The sequence below is a fragment of the Carcharhinus amblyrhynchos genome, chromosome 11 (assembly GCF_965287045.1).
Source record: "Carcharhinus amblyrhynchos chromosome 11, sCarAmb.v2.hapA, whole genome shotgun sequence".
Taxonomy (NCBI): Eukaryota; Metazoa; Chordata; class Chondrichthyes; order Carcharhiniformes; family Carcharhinidae; genus Carcharhinus; species Carcharhinus amblyrhynchos.
The window spans coordinates 70163935-70189589 of NC_137334.1; the positions used below are offsets into that span (position 1 = coordinate 70163935).

General features: G+C 44.0%; 1 protein-coding gene across 1 annotated transcript in view; it reads right to left on the reverse strand.

The window, feature by feature from the left end:
- Window positions 1-25655, reverse strand: part of LOC145349754 (von Willebrand factor D and EGF domain-containing protein) — a 251269-nt gene that overhangs the window by 53521 nt on the left and 172093 nt on the right. Inside the window, exon 19 of the mRNA XM_080198288.1 lies at window positions 7485-7622. Within this exon, the coding sequence (XP_080054414.1) occupies window positions 7485-7622 (138 nt within the window). The remainder of the gene's footprint in view (window positions 1-7484; window positions 7623-25655) is intronic.

A 25655-nucleotide genomic window follows, 5' to 3' on the forward strand; every position in this document is an offset into this window, starting at 1 on the left:
GCATTTCATGATTGCTCAATAAATCAGCTGGCAGCTGAAATCCTCTCAGGCTTTCCAATCTTGGGAATCCAATCAGTGGGAAATCACATTGATGTCAACCTGAATTGATAAACCCTGGCTTGCATAAGACATCTTCCAATTTGCCAGAGACGTCCAGGTGAGAGCAGCTTGCAAAGTCTCCCTGACATAGTGCTGTGTTATTTCTGATGCGCTGTACACCATCCTGCCAGGGCTGACAGAGTCCTGACCTTCATCTCCGTGTCAAGCTGATCTTCATGGACAGCACTATGCTGCTGGACCCATGGATCTTCCTCTGTCGCCAAGTTGGATCAGTACTGTGCTTGGAGCTGGGGGGTGTACAGGGCTTTCTGTCCATCTGGACAGCACTGTGCTGTGAGACTCATGCAACCACCACATAAAAATCCGAAGTTCAACTGAATTGGATTATGAGGTGAGACCAGGTGTGGGAGGGCGGGGGGGGTGGGGGGTGGTTTGCTGGGTAGGCAGACAAAGATAGGGCTGGGGGGTGGTGAGGCAATGTGCAGGTGGAAGGTGGGGGAAGGATGAGGACTCATAATGGCAGGCAGAGGGGCAAGGAAGTGGATGAAGAGGGCAAAGAGGATGAAGGAGAGAGGGAAGACCAAGGGGAGGGAAGCAGGCAAATGAAGGGGTTTAAGGGCTACCACATGTATTACTGGAAGGGGATGCATGCACATGGCAGATCATGGGATGAATACATTTCAGCGTACTACATTAGGGATGGTTTACATGACATTGAACAAGTGGGGACTGCAATGCTTTGTGAACATCCCTGTTGTCTGTAGTCACATATTCTCACCCCTCACAGGGCTTCAGATATGGAATGGAACGCTCTAACCTCTATTTTGTGCTACAGTCCCAGGGGTAAGGCACTATGAGGAACAATGCAATCTAAAGTGCCAAAGTTTAGCAGCCTAACCTCTCATGGCTCTCCCATTAACACCTTTATACTCAGCACCCTTTTACCCACTCTGGGTTTCAATATCTCTTTCCAGGGGGGAGCCAAAAATGATCTAGTGATCCAGGGAGCTTTACTGTGAATCTTTATTCGAGGCAGGCAGGGAAGGAAAGGCATCTGTGTGCACAGTTCCAGCAGGGGGCACTGCATGTGGGACAAGGCCAGAGAGAGTGTGAGCATCAGCAGGAGGCTGAGGGGCAGAGACTCAGACTGCAGATGACTTCTAACACTAGGGGTCCACGAGTCTCCTTTCTGGAGATGAACGAGAGGCAGTGCAGGGCAAGGCCACGATTGTCTGGAGATCTGGTCCACCACATATGCCACAAGCTCCGAGAAGGCCTGATGCCACGTGGGTTTGGAGGCTTCTCATAGCTGATAACCCTGAAGGTGACAGCAGCACTCAATTTATTTGCCTCTGCATCTTTCCGGGGAGCAATGGGGGACCAAAGCAGCATTTCACAGTCTGCAACACATTGGTGCATTCAGTGGGGTGACCAATGTCCTATACAGGAGGACCCTGTTCATTACATGAACTTTGCTGTGGACAGATTAGCTAGGCTCAGAGACCATGGGCTTCACAGCTATTTCTGGGTTCCCGAGAATACAGAAAGCAAGAGACTGCCTATGTGGCTTTATGAGCTCCCTGGCAGCAGCCTTTAATGTTCATTAACTGAATTGGCTTCCATTCCATCAACATGGAGTTGATGTGCAACCACCAAAACCACATGCTGCACATTTGTATATGGTTCCCTCAGAGGCGTCATGACTCCTTCGCCCTCAGTTGCTCCCAGGTGCCCGGGCTCTTTGAGGGCCAGAACATCTGCAGGGGTAGTTGCTGGGGGATAAAGGCGGCCCAATTAAATACTGGTTCATGACTTCAGTGTGTTACCCTCAGCTTCCAGCTGAGCAAAGTTAAAACACTGCTCACACCGCCACAAACACTCTCATATGGACATTGAACAATTGGGGACTACAGTGCTTTGTGAATGTCCCTGTTGTCTGTAGTCACATATTCTCACCCTCACAGGGCTTCAGATGTGGAATGGAATGCTGCTAACCTCTATGTTGTGCTATAGTCCCAGGGGCAAGGCACCATGAGGAACAATGCAATTGCTGAAGATGTGAAACAGATCCCTGGACCACTCAGGTAGTTCTGTGCAATATGTACTGCATCACTGCAGTGTGCTGTGCCCTTCGCAATGCCAGAGGGTGAACTGGAGGAAGAGGAGCCGTCCTCAGAAGATGAAAATGAGTAGGTGCAAGAAGCTCAGGGGGATGCTGAGGGACAACATGAGCTCCATAATGTCATGGAAGTGAGGATACCTAGGAGGTGTGCCCAGGATACCCTTATCGCTGAAACATTTCAAGATTAGTAAATCTTTGTAATCTGATCATCAGGATACACCTCCTCTAATCTATAAGCCATTCCGTGGCTTCTGAATGAATAGCCAAACCATCACTGAGGGTCTTAAGTGTTCATGACTCACTCAGGTCAAATCTTAGCTGTAGTCACCAATGTCCTAGTAATGTGCTCATTCTAGTACCTTCCAGCCAGGAAGAACAGTGATGCGAGTTCAGGCTGGATCTTCTCCACACCACGTAAGGACAGAAACACTGCCACGAAGGAACTGCGGACCAGCATAAGGCTCTTGTCCTAAAGTGCATGAATTTGTTTGGGACACCATCGGTTAGGTAACCCAGATGTGCAGAGTCACATTGCTGATAGCCCCTCATTAGCCATTGCTATCCCTTGAGGACTAATGATTGAGAACTCAGCCATTATACACTCTGAATAAAGACTGATGCTCCTTTCCTTGACAACACGCGAGCTCCTGTACTAAGTGGCACTGAGGTTGACAGTACATGAATGTTAATTTTAAAATGGGACACTGGAGCCAGGATGCACTGGGGGAGGGACAGGAGATCACACCAGCATGAATGACTGGAAAGTACAGACTCCTACCTGTTTGGGGAAGCTGATGGATGCCATCCCCCACAAAACTTGAGCAAATTAAGGCGCTTATTATCCTTCCTCTGGCATTTTGCCAGCAATGGGGGAGCAGGTGAAGTTCTCTACCGGGAACAATACCTGGTGATTCCTGAACAGGCTCCGGTCAGGAAGCAGCCCTCCTTTTTGGGCACCCTTGGCCCATGGAGGGACCCCAAGCAGCAATGGTGCTACCTACCTTCGCCAACCGCCACCCCCCCTTGCTGGGGTCTGCCTAACTGGCTCCAGCACCGCTAGGCTCCAGTTAACCAGCTGTGAAGTTGCATGTCTGTCAGCGCACCCTCCTCCTCCAGGTGCAGGCCCAGCACCAGTCTCGGGTGGCGCTGCTCTGGCCGGCTGACTGAATGGTCGGCAGCTCCTGTGTGCGGGACACCATTCCTAATATGGTCAACAGCCCCAGTGACTGATGACAAAGTGTGGCCCTAGGTCCCGGGGATGACTGAAATGGACTCCAATACTAAATTCTGACAAACAGCAGGACTTTCGAAGGAAATGGTCAGATTTGTGTCTTGGTAATCATTGCATATGGAAGATAGGACTTCTAATTCACAAATGTTGTTTGAATGCATTTGCCAACAGTAAACTCAAATTGTGAACTGCGTCACCAGATTTTTTCACGTTACGTCTTTTTTTCAGAAAACCGAGCTGAACAGATTTTACACCACATGGGATGACATGCAAATTATGATGTATTGCCTCTTCCACCTCCACCTCTAATTAATTTTCCTAGTGATCCACTATCAAAACAGAACAGAATTGCCTCCGTCATAGTCTGTCTATATTAGAGATTTAATCCCAACCTACAATTTTTTAAAATTTATTTTAACCTACATTCCCAGATTATGATCATCACACTTGATGAAGGAGCAGTGCTCTGAAGGCTCATAATTCCAAATAAACCTGGTGGACTTTAACCTGGTGTTGTGAGATATTTTACTGTGTTCATTAAGGCATTTAATTATTACAAGAGCAATTAAAATCTGTTTCTGCATTCAACAAGTAGTGGACCTATTTCCTGAGTTCTGTGGAACACACCAGGATCACAGAGACATAGCAGTGAAGTGCTTATTCAGCAAAACTGGAAGGCTGGGAAGGCTTTGATTGGTAAAACTGAAGAGTTTTGGCCATGGTCAGATGAGAGGCTGCTGTTCACAGGAAGCACTTTCTGTGCTTCATAAGAGACTGCCAACTGTCTGGCGCTTCACCTCCCATCTCCTTTTGCTGAACTTTGCTGCAGCATGGAAGCAGTTTATACAACTCCACCTTACACCTCTGACTAAAAGCCAGAGGAACAGCTCGAGCAATAACAACAGCGCCAGCAGCAGAAATAACACCAGCATCAGCTCCTGCAGCACGAGCTTTCTTTCCGGTCACACAGGATAGACTGGATGGACAAGGAAGAGGAGAGACCTGCACCACAGGGTCTATAAGCAGAAAATCTACCCCTCTGACAGATCAGAGCACCATTGCCTCAAGAGCAAATGCTGACATTTGTAAACTCCTGGCTTAAGAGCTCCTTCCCAGTCTACCATGTGGGGATACATTGCAAGTGACCGTTATGGCGCTCATTAATGAAAGTGCATCTTCCCCCCCCTTTCTCCCCTCACCCTGCAACACCCCATTCCCCTGATCTCCCTTCAATTACTTAACATTTCTTCTGTAATACAAAGACCAAACCTGAGCTTAATGCTCCAGATGGAGGCTCATCAAAGCGAGGCACAACTTGAAAATCAACTCCTTTCATTCGGAGGTCATATCTTTAGCCATACATCCCAACAATTTCCTTTCTTTATTGCTATAAACAGGAATAAATGGTTTTAATGACCAGGGCATCAAACCCTTTATGTTTCTTTATGATACTATTGCATCACGCCAGCAAATTGTACTAATAAACAAAAAAAAGTATTGCATGTAGTCCTAGACCTTGGAATGTGCCAGTCTGCAACATTCAGCAATTAGTATCAATAGGCAGAAAAGAAGACATTACCTTTCACCAACCTGGTAGTGACATGATACAATGATACTTGCTGATTAATGATAGCACTCAATTATTCAACAGCCTCAAATAATTTATATCATCTCATGCCTTTATACTAAAGTGTTAGACTCCAGCTGCCCATGTCTGCTTACTGACCTAACAGGCAAAACGTTCCCGTCCTGCCCACTACGGAAAAATCGTAGTGAGTTGGGGGCTGCGGAGCACGGAAAGGTCCATTTACCTTGGGCGGTGTTTTCTGGTTTTAGGGCAGAAAATCCCACCCAGTATGTCCAGTTCTGTTTAGTTTATCGCAAACTGATTAACATCATCAGTCAATGCAAAGAATTTGGAGTCATCCATATAATTAAGATATGATTAGCTCTAAGTAATTTGTAAAAATGATAAGTCACGGCAACACTGACACTAACTCTATGCTTTTCCATTGATAACTGCCCACACATCATAATCTTTCTCTGTCTACTTTTCAGGCAGTCATCAATGCAATCTAACAATGTGTCATTTATTCCATGAACACATAACTTGTAAATTAATTTGTTTACAGGGTAGTGTAAAATACCTAAAATTCATATAGCTGACATTCATTTCTATTTGGAAATTTTGCCATTAGCTCAAAAAACTCCATTACGTTGGTGGAACACATTCTTTCCTTTCTCAAGCCATATATTGTCCATTCAATCATCCCCTATTTTGCCAGATGATCCCTTGCACTTTGCGGGCAAAGCCTTAAAAATTTTCCTACAATAAGAGTAATGCCCATCAGTCTGTACTTTGATACTTCAAACCTTGCCTGTTTTACAGGGATTGTATTATATTTTCCCTTGTGGGGAAATCTATAACAAGAAGTCACAGGTATAGGTTGAGACGCAGGAGATTTAAAACTAAGATGAGGAGGAGCTATTGAATTTGTGGAACTTGCTGCTCCATAGCACGGTGGAGTCTGAATCATTAAATGGTTTCAAGAAAGAGATATATATAAGGGATCTGGGTACCAGGTAGGTTGGTGGACCTGAGACCGGGGAGAGATCAGCAATAATCTGATTGAGTGGTGGAGCAGTTCAAAGGGCTAAATTGCCTACTTCTGCTCCAAATTCCTGTGTTCCTATTTCCTACTTTCCAACCCATTTGAATGTTACCAGCGCTGGTGTGCTTTGAAAGACGTCAGTGAGTAGCTGCAATTTGCTCAGTCAAGTTTACCTTGGATAGAAATCATTAGAACCTGGAGGTATATTGTCTATCTTCAGTTCTCTTTACCTCTTGAATATGCCTCTTTGTTCTGTCTCAGAGTAACCAGCTGGTTGAGATGTGAAGAAATTTCTTCACTCAGAATCTGTGAAATTCTCTAACCCAGGGAGCTGAGGAGGCTATGACAGAGCATGCTCAAGACAGGAATCAGTAGGTTCCTGGGTACTAATGGCATCAACGTATATGGGAACAACGTGGGGAAGTGATGCTGAGGCAGCTGATCACACATGATCCAAAGTAGTGAAACAGACTCGATGGGCTGAGTGGCCTACTCCTGTTCCTATGTTCCAGTAATAAAGTTTATTTATTAGTGTCACAAGTAGGCTTATACTAACACCGTAATGAAGTTCCTGTGAAAATCCCCTAGATGCCACACTCTGGTACACTGAAGGAGAATTTAACATGGCCAATGCATCTAATCAATATGTCTTTCAGACTGTGGGTGGAAACCAGAGCATCTGGAGGAAACCCACACAGACATGGGAAGGACATGCAGATTCCACACAGTGACCCAAGCTGAGAATCAAACCCGGGTCCTTGGCACTGTGAGGCAGCAGTGCTAACCACTGTTAGTTTGATAATAGTTTGAGAATAAGGGGTCGATCATTTAGAACTGAGGTGAGGAGAAACTTCTTTACCCAGAGAGTGGTGAATGTGTGGAATTCACTACCACAAAAAGTAGTTGAGGCCAAAACGTTGTGTGATTTCATGAAGAAAATTAGATATAGCTCTTGGGGCTAAAGGGGTCAAGGGGTATGGAGAGAAAGGGGGATCAGGATATTGAATTTGATGATTAGCTGTGATCATAATGAACGGTGGTGCAGGCTCGAAGGGCTGAATGGCCTACTCCTGCTTCTGGTTTCTATATTTACATAATGCTGAGTCTCTAGTCCCTGACATCCATTCACTAACTGTGGGAAGCAGTCATCCACTATTTGCCCTCTCGCAATCTTTTATTGGTTTGAAAATATCTCATTTGGAGGGAAGAGTTTCTTTTCTCGCCATTCACGGAACATCTGCACAGAGCAGCCTTTCAAAGTTCTGGTGCAGATGCTGTGCAGATGTTTGACGTTTTACAGGCTAAACAAGCAACGGCAGCCAAACTGAATTACAGTTTCAGCTATCACATTCACATTGTGAACTTGATTACAGGAACCGAAAGAACTTGGATGGCACCTTGCCTATAAAAATGTCAGCTCTTTGTGAGCTTCCATTAATCAATACAACATGATACTCACGTTTGCAGGAACGGCCGTCACCCTGCATTTTGCCTGGGCAACTTCCACATTTATACGATCCAAAGGTATTGAAACAAGAGACTCCAGGAAAACATGGTGTTTTTTTGCATTCATTAACATCTTCTTGACATGCGAGTCCTGCAATACAACACAGAACAGATGACAAACTGAGTGTTTGAAAAAAAATAACATATGAAAACAAGACTCCCACCAGGAAAATTCACCAACTATCATTTTTTCCTTGCCACAATTTATTCAGTTATTCTGGCTTGAATAATTAATAGGATTTGTTGGAAATACGTGCTGTGGGATTTGCCAGCTGCGCTCGCCCCTAAACAGGAAAATCCCGCCTGAGGTCAATGGACGTTTGCATGGTCTGCTCCCCCCACTGTCCGTACGTACGATTCCTGTGGCAGACAGGACGGGAAAATCTCCCCTGGTATCTTTACCAGGTTTTGTAAAAAGAAATGATAGGTCGCTTTATGTCTTTTTCAAACTTATTCATTAATCGTACTAACGTGAAACCACTGATCAGAGAAGTATATTTAGTGAAAAAAAGCAAAATACTGTGAATGCAGTAAATCTGAAATATAAACAAAAATCCAATAAACACTCCAATGTGCCATGCAGCATCTTTCATTATATGTGATCATTTCTTCATTAATTTTCTCTTCTCTCACACTTGACTCCAAATAGTGCCTTATCATTAGCGATTGTAACCCTCATCTCAGTTCCATTACACCTCTCCAATGATTGCCCCAGCTCTACAACCTTATCCACTGCCATGTCCCAGCCTGTGCTCTTCAATTCTGGTGTCTAGGGCTTCCCTTGCTCTCTCTGTTTCAATCTCACTGCCCATGTCTTCAGCAAACATTACTCTTTGCAACTTGCTTTTTATACTCCTCTGATTTTTCTGTTGCCTTTAAAAGCCATCATAAAATGTTTAACTGCGTTTTCAATCATGTCTCCAAACTCTCCTCTACTATTTGTCATCTACTCCTACATTGTGATCAGCTTGGAATTGTCTTCCTTGTTGGAGACGCTATCTAAATTGAAGTTGTGAGTGTTGTGACACAGGAGCTATTGAGTGTTCCATATAATTCCCCAGCATTCTGACTCACCATTCGTGCTATAATCAAAATGGGAGCTTCTCCAAAATGGACTTACAAATTCTCATTTCAAGGGCAGTAATTTTCTTTGTGAACATAGTTTTTCTGAAATGACAGCTAACAAAGTGTTTCAATTTAAACACGTGCCAGAATTTTACATTGCTCGGGCAGGCATGCACCTCAAATGGAGGTGTGTAAAATTATGTAAGAAGACAGCAGGCATGCCTCCTGAATTCATGCTGCCCTCGCACAATATTTTGGGTCGGTAGTCACATACGAGCCAGAAGTATGCCCACTGACAATCAGGAAGCCAATTTAAATGAATTAAACAGCGATTGACTGGGATTTTACATTGCCTGTCTACTTTTATGGTTGGCAGGCACACCCATTGGCCAAGCGGCGGAGTGTGGCAACGAGGTGATTTTCACAGTAACTTCATTGCAGCGTTAATGTAAGCCTATTTGTGACACTAATAAATAAACCTAAAAAATATAAATACTGGAGAACTGTTAGTTGGCCATCCAGCGTCAAAAGCGCTCTGTGAAAAACTGAACTCTGCCAGTGAGGGTAGGCATCAAGAAAAGGACGCTTTACATTTCAGCTGCCACCTCGATCCAGGGCAGAATGAAATTCAGGGCTCAAATAAGGTTAACAAATGTGTCTGGAGATTGATGTCTGTGCGTGACTGTGCTGCCTCGATATGTGGCACAAGTTTTCCATTGATATTTATTGCGTACAGTTCCCTCATAACTCCAGAATGATTGACCCCCGAAAGAGCTCATTTCCTTTTCTTTTTGACTGTGGGAGGAAACTGGAGCACCCGGAGGAAACTCACAGAGATGAGGAGAATGTGCAGATTCCACACACACAGTAACTCAAGCCGGGAATTGAACCATGGACCTTGGTGCTGTGAGGCAGCAGTGTTAACTAATGTGCCACTGTGCTGCCCCACAGTGGGACAGTAGTTAGCACTGCTAACCATGGTGACAGTGTAATATTGCATTAGCAATGCGAGTTCGGGCAGAAGTGCATTTCACATCACCTCCCACCTGCGCCAACTTTGGGCATCCCCCAGTTGTAAGTTTAAGGTCATAATGAAATTTAACATTTAAAATGACCAATTTTGAAGGAAACATTTAAGCAAGCAAATAGCAGATCTGCAGCATGTACAGCTCCATAGTAATCAGCTACAGGGGAGAGAGACACACTGTTGGAACATATTGCTCTGTACTTCTGTTCTGCTCATTTTTTCTCTGGTACAATTTAGGCCACAGCTTCTGTGTAATATTCTCTGACAGACATGGCAAAGAACAGTGAACTCCCACTTTGATTCTGTCAGCAGAGATCAGTCAACTTGGACCAGTTTCTCTTGAACTAAATCCCTGGTGTGGCTCCATAACTGAGAAGTGTAGGCAATCACACCTGAACGATCTGTGGGCCACACTTTACTCCTCTTTCTACCCAAAATAACTGATGACAATTGATGATAATAGTTATTGCAACTATGTGCTGAGGGATGCTCTCAAGCTTGGGGCAGCCCCTGCAAAAACGCAATGGGGAAAGACCACCATTTAAAGCCTTTCAACCAAGGCAGACTGAGGGGCCAGTAACTGTAAAAAAAAACCTCCCGAACTGTGTGCAACCCTGTAAAAGCAGCACACAGTGAAATGCGATGAACGTATACAGTTTAACAAAGAACTCAGAACTGTATTGTAATGTAAGCAATGTCTTGGAACTGAGCACTGTAAAATATTGAAGTTAAGGAAACTGCAAATATGACTGTTTCACTTTGTAATGATTGGAAATGTGTTTTCTGTAATGTTTATTTCAGATTATTTATGAATAAAATATATTTTTGAAATAAAACAATAGTTATTGCAATGGTTTGCTCTATTTAAGTGTGGTCCGTTTAAGTGGTGAGATTATATTTTTTCTTTTATAGATTTTTGATCACGCATCATCCCCATTCCCTATACTTGTGGTAAATTCCCATTCCCACTCCCACCCTGAGCTAAGGAAAGGGTAGGTTTTACCATAAATGTACAGCGATTGGGCAGCTCCCCACAGTAAAATGTCAACTAATGTGTGTGAATATCTGACTTTCTGGGACTCATTTTTGGAAAGTTCCATAAACAGCTGCCATGAAATCCAGAACTTAAGTGATGCATAAATCTCACATCGATGTTAAAGCTGCTATCCTGTGAAGCTTTGTAAATGTTACCAGTCAATAGGCATTTCCTGACCAGTGAGTAAATTAGGATTGATGTCTTCCTCAATGGTTATTATACATGTGCAGATTTGCCGTGAAGTATTAATGCCCATTGCGGTGATGGAAAGCACAGATTTGAGAATCTGTGATGCATTGGCAGGACTTCCACATGCAATGTCCACAATGACACGGGAGAAGTCCAGCTGAAGTATAAGCAGATTCATGTCACGGTGCGGAAGTGTCTTTCTCCATGTTTGGACAACTCTGTGAAATATCAGTCTCCGCAATCAAGTGAATCCACAACATGCAGACTCCGTATGTCAACAGATCTGGCACCTTTAACAGCATGGCAGAAACATCAGACTGGGTTTTATGGTGTGGGGTGAGAGGTGGGTGTGGTCGATCATTCACCCCTCATGATCAAAGGCCGCCCCCGGTATAATGCACTGAGGGTGGCCTTAAGTTCAGCATGGGTCTTACGCACCTCACCAGAAGGAATTCCCTCCCTCGAGAGCTTTCAGCCAACTGGAAATTCTTTGTAGTTCAACAAAGTTATGCACCAACAAGGATAGGTGTTCGACAAAATGTTACATTAGAACCGTAGAAAATTACAGCTCAGAAACAGGCCTTTTGGCCCTTCTTGTCTGTGCTGAACCATTTTTTGCCTAGTCCCTGCACTTGAACCATATCCCTCCACATCCCTCTCATCCAAGTTTTTCTTAAATGTTAAAAGTGATCCCACATTTACCACTTTATCCAGCAGCTCATTCCACACTCCCACCACTCTCTGCATGAAGAAGCTGCCCCCTAATATTCCCTTTAAACTTTTCTCCTTTCACCCTTAACCCATGCCCTCTGGTTTTTTTCTCCCCTAGCTTCAGTGGAAAAAGCCTGCTTGCATTCACTCTATCCATATCCATCAAAATCTTATACACCTCTATCAAATCTCCCCTCATTCTTCTACACTCCAGGGAATAAAGTCCTAACCTATTCAATCTCTCTCTGTAACTCAGCTTCTCAAGTCCCGGCAACATCCTATCCTTCTGAACCTTCTCTGCACTCTTTCAACCTTATTTACATCCTTCCTGTAACTAGGAGACCAAAACTGTACACAATACTCTAAATTCGGCCTCACCAATGCCTTGTATAACCTTACCGTAACACTCCAACTTTTATACTCCGATTTATAAAGGCCAATGTACCAAAAGCACTCTTTTTACGACCCTATCCACCTGTGATGTTATTTTTAGGGAATTCTGTACCTGTATTCCCAGACCCCCTGGTCAAATGCAGTCTTCATAGTCCTACCATTTAGCCTGTACGTTCTACTTTGGTTTGTCCTTCCAAAGTGCAATACCTCACTTGTCTGCATTAAATTCCATTTGCCATTTTTCAGCCCATTTTTCTAGTTGGTCCAAGTCCCTCTGTAAGCTTTGAAAACCTTCCTCACTGTCTACTACACCTCCAATCTTTGTATCATCAGCAAATTTGCTGATCCAATTTACCACATTATCATCCAGATCATTGATATAGATGACAAACAACAAGGGACCCAACACTGATCTCTTCGGCACTCCACTAGTCACAGGCCTCTACTCAGAGAGGCAATCCTCCACAACCACTCTCTGGCTTCTTCCATTGAGCCAGTGTCTAATCCAATTTACAATCTCCCCATCTACACCTAACGACTGAATCTTTCTAACTAACCTCGCATGAGGGACCTTGTCAAAGGCCTTGCTGAAATCCAGGTAGACAACATCCACTGCCTTCCCTTCATCCACTTTCCTGGTGACCTCCTCAAAAAACTCTAATAGATTGGTCAAACATGACGTACCATGCACAAAGCCATTGTTAACTTTCCATTGTTAGCTCAGAACACATTAAACTGATTACTTTGCACCATGTTCTGGCATTGCTTGCTTGCTGGGAGGTCCCCTTTTCAGTTGCTTGTTGGTGAATGGGAAGACATGAATTGATGAGAATCCACAGAGAGGAGTGCAGGGGGGAATGGGGGTTCCTGTGCAGATGTGCAATGAACAAACGATCGATTTGAGAACTGTGTTGTGTCACTGGAGTTGGGAATTGATGGAGAGGGGAAAGTGGCTATCAGATGTGACTGTTACATTGGTGTGGTAGTAATGATGGTGATAATGACTAACTCAACCCTACAGCTACATTGAAATCCTTGAGCAGCAATACGAGAGGCTGCCTTGGCAGAGACATCCTTATCGTCATTGGAATCCTTTGCAGATTGTGTGTGCCTAACACATTGTTCGTCCTGCAGCTCCTACTTTCTGCATTGGGCAGAACACTAGGATCATTTTGGAGACGCTGGCTAGGCAGGACTGAAAGGCACCTCAGGATCTGTCTGGGTCCAAGTTACCTTATCTTAAATAACTGAAATACCCTGTGGCCATATGGCCATTGTTATCAGAATCATAGAATCCCTACAGTGCAGAAGGACGCTATTCAACTGCTTCACTGTGGCAGGAAATTCCACAGATTCACAACCCTTTGTGTGAAGAAGTTCCTCCTCAACTCAGTCCTAAATCTGCTTTCTTTTATTTTGACAACAATCCCACCCAGGCCCTATCCCTATAACTCCACGTATTTACCCTGCTAATTCTCCTAACACTAAGGGGCAATTTAGCATGGCCAATCCACCTAACCTGCACATCTATGGAATGTGGGAGGAAACTGGAGCATCCTGAGGAAACCCACGCACACACAGGGAAAATGTGCAAACTCCACACAGTCACCCGAAGCCAGAATTGAACCCAGGTCCCTGGCGCCGTGAGGCAGCTGTGATAATGACTGTGCTCTATTCTTGGACTTAACTGGTCAGCTCCTTCATAGGTGTCATCAGCTAAGTTTAAACAGAGTATCCATTGTTCCCTAGCAACCACTCCTCCAAAACAAAAAAATCAGGGAGCTTGGACCTTTGCAGAATAAAAGCATCATGGCGCTTCCCTAGGAATCTGGCGCACACATGCATTAGCAATCTCTTGTTACTGTACGTCACCCAAACATTGGTGGAAGGATTACATGTGGTTTATCAACATTCTTGGTAGATTGGGATTGCCCACCTATGTGTGTGGTAAATGACAAGTTGCACCTGCGTGAAGCCAGTCAGAGGCAAACCAAAAGGCCTGGTCACTTTGATGAGCATCAGCGCAGACAAAGTTAACTACTGACCACAGCAAATAAACTAGTCACTGGCCTTATGAATTATGAACTTGTGCACAGCTATCTGGGAAATCTTGGATATATCTCACGGCAGAGGCAAAAAAAAAGTTGAGGCAGAAGTCACTTTCACAACTACAGATAATGTGTAGCCATCTGGCCTCTCGAGCCTGCTCCACCATTCAATAAGATCACGGCTGATGTTTTTGTGGACTCAGCTCCACTTACCCTCCTGCTCACCATAGCCCTTAATTCCTCTACTGTTCAAAAATTTATCTATCCTTGCCTTAAAAACATGCAATGAAGTAGCCACAGATTCACAACCCTTTGTGTGAAGAAGTTTCTCCTAACTCAGTCTTAAATCTGCTTCCCCTTATTTTGAGGCTATGCCCACTATTTCTAGTTTCACCCACCAGTGGAAACAACTTCCCTGTTTCTATCTTGTCTATTCCCTTCATAATCTTATATTTCTGTAAGATCTCCTCTCATTCTTCTGAATTCCAATGAGTGTTGCTTCAGTCTATTCAGTCTCTCCTCATAAGCCAACACTTTCAACTCCGGGATCAACCTAGTGAGTGTCCACTGTACCCCTTCCAGTGCCAGTATAGCCTTTCTCAAGTAAGGGACCAAAACTGTACACAGTACTCCAGGTGTGGCTTCACCAGCACCTAGTACAGCTGCAACGTAATCTCACCATTTTTAAACTCCATCCCTCTAGCAATGAAGGACAACATTGATATCCACTATATATTTCATCCTGAAAAAGTTAAAGTTCCCTGATCTTTTTGGAGGAGTGGTTGCTAAGGAACAAATGATACTCTGTTTAAACTTAGCTGATGACATCTGTGAGGGAGCTGACCAATGAAGCCCAAGAATTTTATAAGGGCAATGTCTACTGTAACTCATTGCTGACCCCTGTAGGTCTTTCAACAACTGACTGCCTGAAGTCTTCAGCCTCATTGCCCCTCTGACTCACAAATTTAGTATCTCAACAAAACCTTTCCCAATGGGGGCGAAGAGATCAGCTGAGAGAACTGAGCATTTATTGATGTTCATGTTTGTGCCTTTAATCTGTCTCATGAATCACTCCACAATTGTCTCATCTTCCACTCAAAGGCAATCTTCAAGAACGCCAGAGAACCTGGGAATGTGATGTTACTGATCAAAAATCTGACCAAAAGTTTCTGATCTAACTACTGCAAGCAGCAACCTTCCTCTCTGGAAGAGTTTCCACATATGCATCAAAACAAGTCTGAGTTAACTCACAAGTTGGCACACTGCGCTGCTATTTTGGCTGACAGTAACAATTCTCCAAAATCTCGACCCATACTCTCTTTAACTATTAACATTCCCATCAATGATTTTGTGAATTGGTTCTGGAGGAGGCGCAACATCTGGGACAGGATTGTATATGGGAATATGTATGCTGTAGTAACTTGTGTCAGTTTGATGCTGGTTGCACATTAACAAATGTGGGTTTGAGAGGGTGCTAAAAATGTAATGCTAGTGGATAATGAGGAGAAATTAAGTTAATTATTGGAGAATGGGTCCAATTATGTTTTGCAATTTCTAAATGCTAGGAGGCACACTTAAGAGTTTTCATTCAGCAATTATATTTAAATTTTGCATGGCTGAAAATTACTTTGCTGCTTTACTGAAATAAGGTCCTACAAGATCAGTGGAGCTGGCATCAGTTCCAAGTTGCAGTATGAATGAAATCAAATTTTCCGCTTTAAAATTAAAGTTTAAAATCCATACACATTGTCTATAAGGTTTTCCTTTTATATACCGCCAGCAATGTGGAAGATTGATGGGCCAAATAATATATTCCTGCTCTTACTATTAAATCTGCATGTGTGTAAATTATTTGACACCTCTGCTGTAAGATTTTAAATCACTTGATATATCTACTGTGCACTAAACTACTTTGTTTAAAGACCTTGGCTTCTGAGAATAAAAGATGCGCTATTTATTTGCTGAATAATGATATATGATGCCATTCCAGCATTCCTCTTATGTACCTGGCTAATGCACAGTGCAAGAAACTTTCTTTGGAACATGCATAATCCATATTTTGAATCAAGCAGATGACTAATTGATTCATACCTGTTGTGGAAACAAAAACACAATTATATTTTCCGTCAGGAAAAAGATACAAAATTCTGAGGTCACATACCAACTGACTCAAGAATTGCTTCTTCCCTGCTGCCAGACTTTTGAAATGGTCCTACCTCATGTTAAGTTGATCTTTCTCTGCACCCTAGCTATGACTGTAACACTACATTCTGCAACCTCTCCTTTCCTTCTCTATTAACGGTGTGCTTTGTCTGTACAGCATGCAAGAAGAAAATACTTTTCACTATATCCCAATACATGTGACAATATTGAATCGAATCAAATCAAATCAAATATTTTTTCAGAAGAATTCCCAAGGTTGAAGGGAAGGGCTAACAAAAGTATGAAAGGTTTTGAAAAGGTAGAAAGGGAACTATGCACCTCCCACTGCCACTGGTTGGAAAATCAATAACAAGGAGGAACAACCTCAGTAACATGAGAAAATGCCAAGGCAATTGCTATTGTTGACACGTAGAACTAACAGAGCATGGAATGCTTTAACTACTGTTGAGCAGCTACTGAGGCAGCAAGTATAACATCGGATTGAATCCAATAAACGTTTGTAAAGGAAGAATATGGAAGGGCACGGGGCAAGAATATGGAAGGGCGCGGGCCAAGTAAACAGAGACAATTGAAAAGATTAACATGAATAACTTCAAAATTGAAAAGATGACAACCAGGCAGGCATTGTGAACTGAATGATCTCCTCCTCAAATGCACATACCATTAGTTCTACAATACACAAGCACAGCAGCACAGTATTCAAATTACTTTGATGAATTATTCTTCTCGAGACCACAAGTGTCAGAGGACTGAATCGTAATTAAAAATTAGTAGAACCAAGGATGCTTCAGCTTTTAAAGCAGCAGATCTGAGAAATCTTACAGAAGTGTATGCGTAACCAAGTAGAATAGGAAAGGTTAATCAAATGCAATTTTTTAAGTTAAACTATGAGACAAATTTGTGGATACAAATGAGCAAAAGGCAACTTCAATACTGATTTTGGGAGATTGCCACTTGAAGGATGATTAATACCCGAGAAGGGATAATAGATGTAACTATACCAGATAGAAACATACTGGAATTGATCAAGAAGCAGTTAGACATGTTTCAATGCAAGGAATAGCAAGAGGGTCAAATGTCTTTTTTAGGTTCTGAATGTAGCTCAGTCCATCACTCAAACCAACCGCCCATCCATTGACTCTGTCTACACTTCCCACTGCCTTGACAAAGCAGCCAGCATAATTAAGGACTCCACACACCCTGGACATTCTGTCTTCCACCTTCTTCCATCAGGAAAAAGATACAAAAGTCTGAAGTCTCGTATCAACCGACTCAAGAACTGCTTCTTCCCTGCTGCTGTCAGAGTTAGTACTATAAAGCACTAATTTGATCTTTCTCTACACCCTAGCTATGACTGTAACATTACATTCTGCACTCTCTCATAGAATCACAGAAACCCTACAGTGCAGAAAGAGGCCATTTGGCCCATCTAGTCTGCACCAACCACAATCCCAGCCAGGCCCTACCCCCATATCCCTACATATTTACCTGCTAATCCCTCTAACCTACGCATCTCAGGACACTAAGGGGCAATTTTAGCATGGCCAATCAACCTAACCCACACATCTTTGGATTGGGGGTGGAAACCGGAGCACCCAGAGGAAACCCATGCAGACACAAGGAGAATGTGCAAACTCCACACAGACAATGACCCAAGCTGGGATCAAACCCAGGTCCCTGGTGCTGTGAAGCAGCAGTACTAATCACAGTGCTACGGTGCTACCCCTTCTCTATTCTCTCTATGAATGGTATACTTTGTCTGTATAGCACACAAGAAACAATACTTATCACTATATACTCATACGTGACAATAATAAATAAAATCCAACCAAATCAAATTGTTTCATGGGAGTGGGAGTCATTTACTGGGCCAACATTTATTGCGCATCCATAACTGTCCTTGAACTGAATCACTTGTGCAACCATTTCAGAGGGCTTTTCTTTTAAAAGAGTCAGTTACAATTTCTGTGGACCTGGGGGTCACATGTAGATCAAGCCGGGTAAAGACGGCAGATTTCCTTCTCTGAAAGGCACTAATGATCCAGATGGGCTTTGACAATCAACAATGGATTCATGCTTACTTTTAATTTCAGATTTTTATTGAATTTCACCATCTGCTGTAGTGTGATTCGAACTGGGGTCCATTGGGCTTTACTCTGGGTCCCTGAATTGCTAGTCCACTACACCACCGACTCCCTAATCTGTACTTATTTGTCTAAGCACTTTTTCCTCTTGCTATGGAAACAACCTTAAGCAAAGAAAATACACTACAGTTTATGGATCTAACCACATGAATGAAAAAAAAGCCCAGAACTCTGGCAGAAAATGATAAGTAGAACTCAGCCACACTAGGCAATTGAGAACAGGCTGAGCAGCTGTTAGCAGTTTAGAAGGATCTGAATGAATTCTCAGCTGTTATCAGGTCTCTATTTGTCTCAGACTCCTGCTCCGGATTATTTCACTTTTAATAAAAGCAAATTTCAATCCAATTCAGAGATTTGCAAATAGTACTCAAAATATTCTTTAGTTCTTTCAATTCTATCAACAAAGCAGCTCTGTCCTATTCTGGCTGCAGCTACTGTTAATGTTCATGTTAAAGGGCTGTAAGTATAGGTTCACTGAGTTATTTTATCTACATCCAAGAGCATAGATCATTTTGGGGATGATTGTCTGCCTAATGGGCCTTTTCTAATATTAATACTGTTATTCAATACCTTCCATTAGAGCCCTCATAGGAACACTGACAAGCAGCAGCTTGGCTTACCACATGTGGTAAATGAAAGCATCTAATCAATACAGTCTTTTAATCTCCATTAACACAGCAAGTTGGGCAGCAAAGTCAAAGTGCTGATTGGAAAATTCCAACCTTGGCAATGTGTCTTCCAGAAGCTGAAGAGGTACAATCCTCCCGTGGAGGGAGTAAGAGACAATTGAAAATATATTTGACATAAGGTCCAAAACAGTTGTAACGGAGGCCTGAAATTTTCTCTCCCCACAGAGTCAAGAAATGTCCCGATTCCCCAAACCCCAGCTTGGGAAAACCTTTCGCGGGAGAGGCAGGTGCTAAACGGAGTCAGGCCCACCACAGACGCAGCACGGTTTCATTAAAGGGAAGTCGTGTCTGACAAGTTTACTGGAGTTCTATGAGGATGTGTCTAGGGCGGTGGATAGAGGAGAGCCGGTGGATGTGGTCTTTCTAGATTTTCAGAAGGCGTTTGACAAGGTACCTCACAAGAGGTTATTGCAGAAGGTCGAGGGACATGGAGTTGGGGGTAGGGTGTTAGCGTGGATAGAGGATTGGTTGTCAAATAGGAGGCAGAGAGTGGGGGTCAATGGGTGCTATTCGGATTGGCGGTTGGTGACTAGTGGAGTGCCCCAGGGGTCGGTGCTGGGGCCTCAGCTTTTTACCATTTATATAGATGATCTGGAGGAGGGAACCGAGTGTAGGGTGTCGAAATTTGCTGATGACACCAAGATTGGGGGAACGGCAAATTGTGCGGAGGGTGTGGAGAGTCTGCAGAAGGATCTAGATAGGCTGGGCGAATGGGCCAGGAAATGGCAAATGGAATTTAATGTTGGCAAGCGTGAGGTGGTCCACTTTGGTAGGAAGAATGGTAGGAAGGACTATTACTTACGGGGTGAAAAACTGCAGCAGGCGACGGTGCAGAGGGACCTCGGGGTCCTTATGCATGAGTCACAAAAACCCAGCTTGCAGGTGCAGCAGGTGGTCAGGAAGGCGAATGGGATGCTGGCCTTCATAGCGAGGGGGATTGAATATAAAAGTAGGGAGGTCTTGCTGCAGCTGTATAGGGCATTGGTGAGGCCGCAGCTGGAGTACTGTGTGCAGTTTTGGGCGCCGCACCTGCGCAAAGATATTTTGGCCTTGGAGGGAGTGCAGAGGAGGTTTACGAGGCTGATACCGGAGTTGAGGGGGTTCAGCTATGAGGAGAGGCTGAATAAACTGGGCTTGTACTCGTTAGAGTTTAGAAGAATGAGGGGAGATCTCATTGAGACGTATAAGATGATGAATGGGATGGATAGGATAGAGGTGGAAAGACTCTTCCCGCTCAAAAAAAACAGTAGGACTAGGGGGCACAGCCTCAAGATAAAAGAGGGGCGGTTTAGAACGGAGTTGAGGAGGAACTTCTTCACTCAAAGGGTGGTGAATCTCTGGAATTCTCTGCCCGTTGAAGTGGTGGAGGCTGCCTCGCTAAATATTTTTAAGACGCGGGTTGATGGGTTTTTGATAAGAGAGGGGATTAAGGGTTATGGGGAGAGGGCGGGAAAGTGGAACTGAGCAGCGACAGATCAGCCATGATCTTATTGAATGGCGGGGCAGGCTCGAAGGGCTAGATGGCCTACTCCTGCTCCTATTTCTTATGTTCTTATAAACAGTGCGGAGGCAATCACAGAGGGTGTTGAGTGCTAAGGGGGGGCTGCTTCAAAAACCTGCTGCAGTGTTCTGGAACTTCAGCTTAATTGTGATAAGAACAGTCCTCTAGCCCTCACCCCTCACAACCCTCAACTCCCCACATACTCCCCATGTCCCATCCATGCAACCTCATATCTCCTACTCACCCCCAAATGGCTCCTCATCCCAGCCATGCTAACCTATGCCTCTATACCCACTGCCATTTCCTTCATACCATTAAAACCAACCTTTGCCTATTAACTCACCCTCCTGGCTCTCTATACCCTCCATGCCAACCTCTGGTCCTGTAAGGACCCCCATTAGTTCCCAGCCATCCCTACTGCCCTTTATTGTACTAACTCATACCAACCACTTCTCCCAACCCTCCACTCTTTATCCTTAACCCTCCATGCCAACATACTGGTATGCAGCATAGGCTGACCTCATGAGCCATGCTGAGATGAAAAAATAATAGTTCTAAGTATCTATTACAGACTCCATGATATTAAAAATGCTATGATAAAACAGCTATTTAATACATTAAATATCTTTGAGTACTTAATACATTCTAAAACAAACATTTGTATTCTTAGCCTCTCAAAGGGAACAAATCCCTTCATAACCACTTAGAGCTGTCATTCATCTGTGAATATATAGCCCACCACTGTGATCTGGATAGGACATGGAAGTAACCATCAAGAAATAATATTGATAATCTTGAGGCCTATGTTAGCAAACTGGCATGATAGTTCGACAGTTCCACAGTCCTTATCCAGCTTTTACGCACATCCATGTCCACTCTAGATAATCCCAAAAGGATTCCTTAAACTCTCCAGCAGAGTACTTGACCCGTTTCAAAAGGCTACCTGGCTTCCTCAAAGAACTCTGGTAGGTTTAAACCTTTTCCTCAAATTTGTAAAACTCACAAGCATTGCATCAGAATTCTAGGTGATGAAAATGTCATCTGAGTGAAGGGGACTTTACTTTTAAATCTGTGAACCATAGCCCTGTGAGAGGTGTCCCGCTCCTGTTCACTTCCCTTAGAGAAAATGGTGGGTACAGGATACGAGCTTGGAACTGGCTCCATTTTGGCTAAGGTGCAGGACACTTCCTACTCCATGAAAATTTGGGCTAATGTCAAGAATACAAGTAGGGCAAATTCTATGTTCAATTTAGAATTCAAAAAGATCATTGTCACAATTACCAAATATTGGCACAGAGCCAGACAAAAGAAGAAGGTCAACTGCTCCAATTGGTAATAGTGACAGAAGCTGATAAGCTATTCACAATTGTGTCCATAAACATCTCTGATGTCTTCTGACATAAACCAATTTGAAGTATAGCTGCAAAATGTGTAGATATGTGACTGTTTTATGTATGTTTCTGCCTTCAGTTATTTAAACATTAGCATTAATGTTTGACTGAGACAACATTTCTGTGGTATATTATTGGTTTTATCCTTGTTCCACCTCAAAATCAATTGCAGTAAGAGGACTGTTCTCCTGTACATCCCACAGGAAGTCACATCCAACTACAACTATAACAGATGTCTAGAGACGGCTATGGCCCAACTGTATTATCACTAGTCTGTTCTGGGGACCTGGGTTCGAATCCCGCCATGGCAGGCGATGGAATTTGAATTCAGTAAAAACTCTGGAATTAAGAATCAACCGATGACTATGAAACCATTGCCGATTCTTGGAAAAGCCCATCTGGTTCACTAATGTCCTTTGGGGAAGGAAATCTGCTGTCCTTACCTGGTTTGGCCTACATGTGACTCCAGAACCACTGCAATGGCAACTAGGGATGGGCAATAAATGTTGGCCAATCAACAACGCTCATGTCCCACGAATGACTAAAAAAAAAACAGCAGTCGGGATCCTCCCAAAAAGTTCTAAGTTCCCAACGTGTGGGAAAATGGGAGTAAATCCAGCTGGGATTTTTTGCATAATTTCCAGAATGAATCTCCAACAATCTGTACATCACTGGGTGCCACAGCATGATTCACTCTAGAAATCTGGGGACAGGACCTATACCTGTCCGTGAGGCCAGCAACATAGTGCTGAGGAGGCCTCTGTAAATGCGTCGATCTGTCACTGTGCAGATTGGTGCTTGCCCACCCCCCATTGCCAGCCTCCAGATAGCTGGCCAGCCCCGCAACCCACCCCCCTCATCCATGGCCTGCCGAACCCCCATCTCCTGATTGCTGACCTCCCAGAGCTCCCTGGGCCAGCCACCAAGTCTTTCCCACTCTTCCCCATCCTACCTCCAATCTCTCCGATTCCTCCCAGGGAATCCTGAACCCCCTTCCCCAGACAGTCCTAACTCCTCTGATGACCAGTCCTGACCCCTCCTGCTGCCCTGGCCCTTTCCCATCCAGATGGCCAGCCCCCATTCACCCTCATTTCCTCCCTCTCTCAGTCATCCCAAGTGCAGAATGGCAGCTTGCTCCCACCCCATTTATCATCCCTCAATAGTCCCCACCCAAGTCGTCCTCACCCCCTCTAGGGTCAAGTCAATTCAAAGATCTCAATCGTCCTATCATCTCCTTGTTCCTATTGCTTTGGAGAAGGTGTAACTGAAATAACAGGATTATTACTAACAGTGACTATCTGAACACAGTGGGGCCAGTGGTCATGATCTGAAATTGTTGAACTTGGTGTTGAGTCTGTATGGCTGTCAGCTGTAAAGTGCCTGAGCTGCTGTGAGAATGTAGCAAAGGACAACAAGATCCAACTGTTGTTGCTTTCCCTACTCTGTTACTGACCCCTTTTGCCTTGCAGCATGATCGCTTTTGTCCTTCATCTTATCACAGACCCTCCCTTCTTGCTCTCCCCGAGCCCCTTACCAATTTCCCTTGCACTTATTTTAAACCTGTGACATCTCCGACTTCTTCTAGTTCTGCTGCAAAGTCACCAGTCTGAAACATTGGGTTGCATTCTATGCTGGGTGTGATTTCGGTGAGGGGGGAAGGTGGTGTGGGCATGTAAAACGTGGCGGCTCTACCCCGCCAAGATCAACCCCATAATACAGGGGGGTAGGCAGGTGCTGAAATCAGCAGCCCCATCCACCCACCATATAATCAAAATGTTAATTGAGCTCGTTACAAGCCAACTGACCATGATAATACGCTGCCCACAATATAAAATGGTTGGCGTGGGCAGTCAGGCGGGATTGGGCAGGCTGCTATTTTAAGAAACCTTTTCCAAAGTTGGGAAGAATGGGGGAGCTCTATCTTTGGGGGTTCACTTTGCAGATTGGGGGAAGTCCTTGGAAGTTGGAATTCTCCTTTCCTGCTCCATTAAATCAACCACATCCACCAACCCTGAAGCCCTCCCTAAACTTCCCATTCCCTCCTAGCCCAAGACCCTAGACTTAATTGGCTCAGGGATCCATGAGCCACCTTCCTGCCCCTGGCAATATCCACTGATAGCAGGACTTCCTCCCCAGTGAGGGATGAAAGTATCTTTCCCTGCTTAGCCTGCTGCAGTGCGGTATGATTACGAGGGCTGACTTGGGCCAGGTCAGTTCCATGCTGACTTTGTTTGTGATCCGTCTGTGGCCCCACAACCCCCCAATATTTTTCCCATTGATCCTGTTTCTCTCTCCATGATGCTTGCAGATTATTTGTTTTTGTTTCAAATTTCCAGCATCTGCAGTATTTTCCATTCAGAGAATCCACAGAATGCACAGTGTAGAAGGAGGCCATTTGGCCCATTGGGTCTACACTGACCACAATCACATCCCAGCCCCATCCCTGTAACTCCACTTATTTATCCTGCTAGGCTTGGATGGAGAGAAATTTATTGAATGTATTCAGGAGGAATTTTTCATTCAGTATGTGGATGGCCAACTAGAGAGGCAGCAAAACTTGACCTCCTTTTGGGAAATAAGGAAGGGCAGGTGACAGAAGTGTTCGTGAGGCTTCACTTTGAGACCAGTGGCCATAATTCCGTTAGTTTTAAGATAGCTATGGAGAATGATAGATCTGGCCCAAAAGTTAAAATTCTGAATTGGGGCAAGGTCAATTTTAATGGTATCAGACAGAAACTTTCAACAGTTACTTGGGGGAGTCTGTGGGAGGGCAAAGGGATGTCTGGTAAGTGGAAGGCTTTCAAAAGTGTTTCGAAAGTGAAGGGTAGAAGTAGGGAACCCTGGATGACTCAGGGTATTGAGGCCTTGGTGAAAAAGGAGGCGGCACATGACATGCATAGGCAACTGGGATCAAGTGGATCCCTTGAAGAGTATAGAGGGTGTAGGAGTAGAGTTAAGAGAGAAATCAGGAGGGCAAAAAGGGACACAAAATTGTTCTGGCAGATAAGGCAAAGGAGAATCCAAAGAGCTTCTACAAATACGCAAAGGGCAAAAGAGTAACTAGGGACAGAGCAGAACATCTTAAGAATCAACAAGGTCATTTTTGTGTGGATCCACAAGAGATGGGTAAGATCCTATATGAATATTTTTCATCGGTATTCATTGTTGAGAAAAGCATGGATGTTAGGGAACTTGGGGAAACTTGAGGAGTGTACTTATAACAGAGAAGGAGACGCTGGAAGTCTTAAAGCACATCAAGGTAGATAAATCCCTGGGACCTGATGAAATGTATCCCAGGACACTGTGGGAGGCTAGGGAGGAAATTGCAAATCTCCAAGCAAAGATATTTGAATCATCGATAGCCACGGGTGAGGTGCTTGTCGATTGGAGGGTGGCAACTGTTGTGCCTTTGTTTAAGAAGGACCACAGGGAAAAGCCTGGGAACTACAGGCCAGCGAGTCTCACATCTGTAGTAGGTAAGTTGTTAGAAGGTATTTTGAGAGATAGGATCTACAGGCATTTAGAGACGCAAGAACTGATCAAGGACAGTCAGCATGACTTCATGAGGGGAAAATCATATCTCACAAATTAGACTAAGTTTTTGAAGGGAACCAAGAAAGTAGATGAGGGCAGTGTTGTTGATGTTGTCTACACGGACTTTAACACACTACATGGTAGGCTGTTGCAAAAGGTTAAATCTCATGACATCCAGGGTGAGGTAGCCAAATGGATACAAAATTGGCTTGATGACAGAAGCCAGAGAGTGA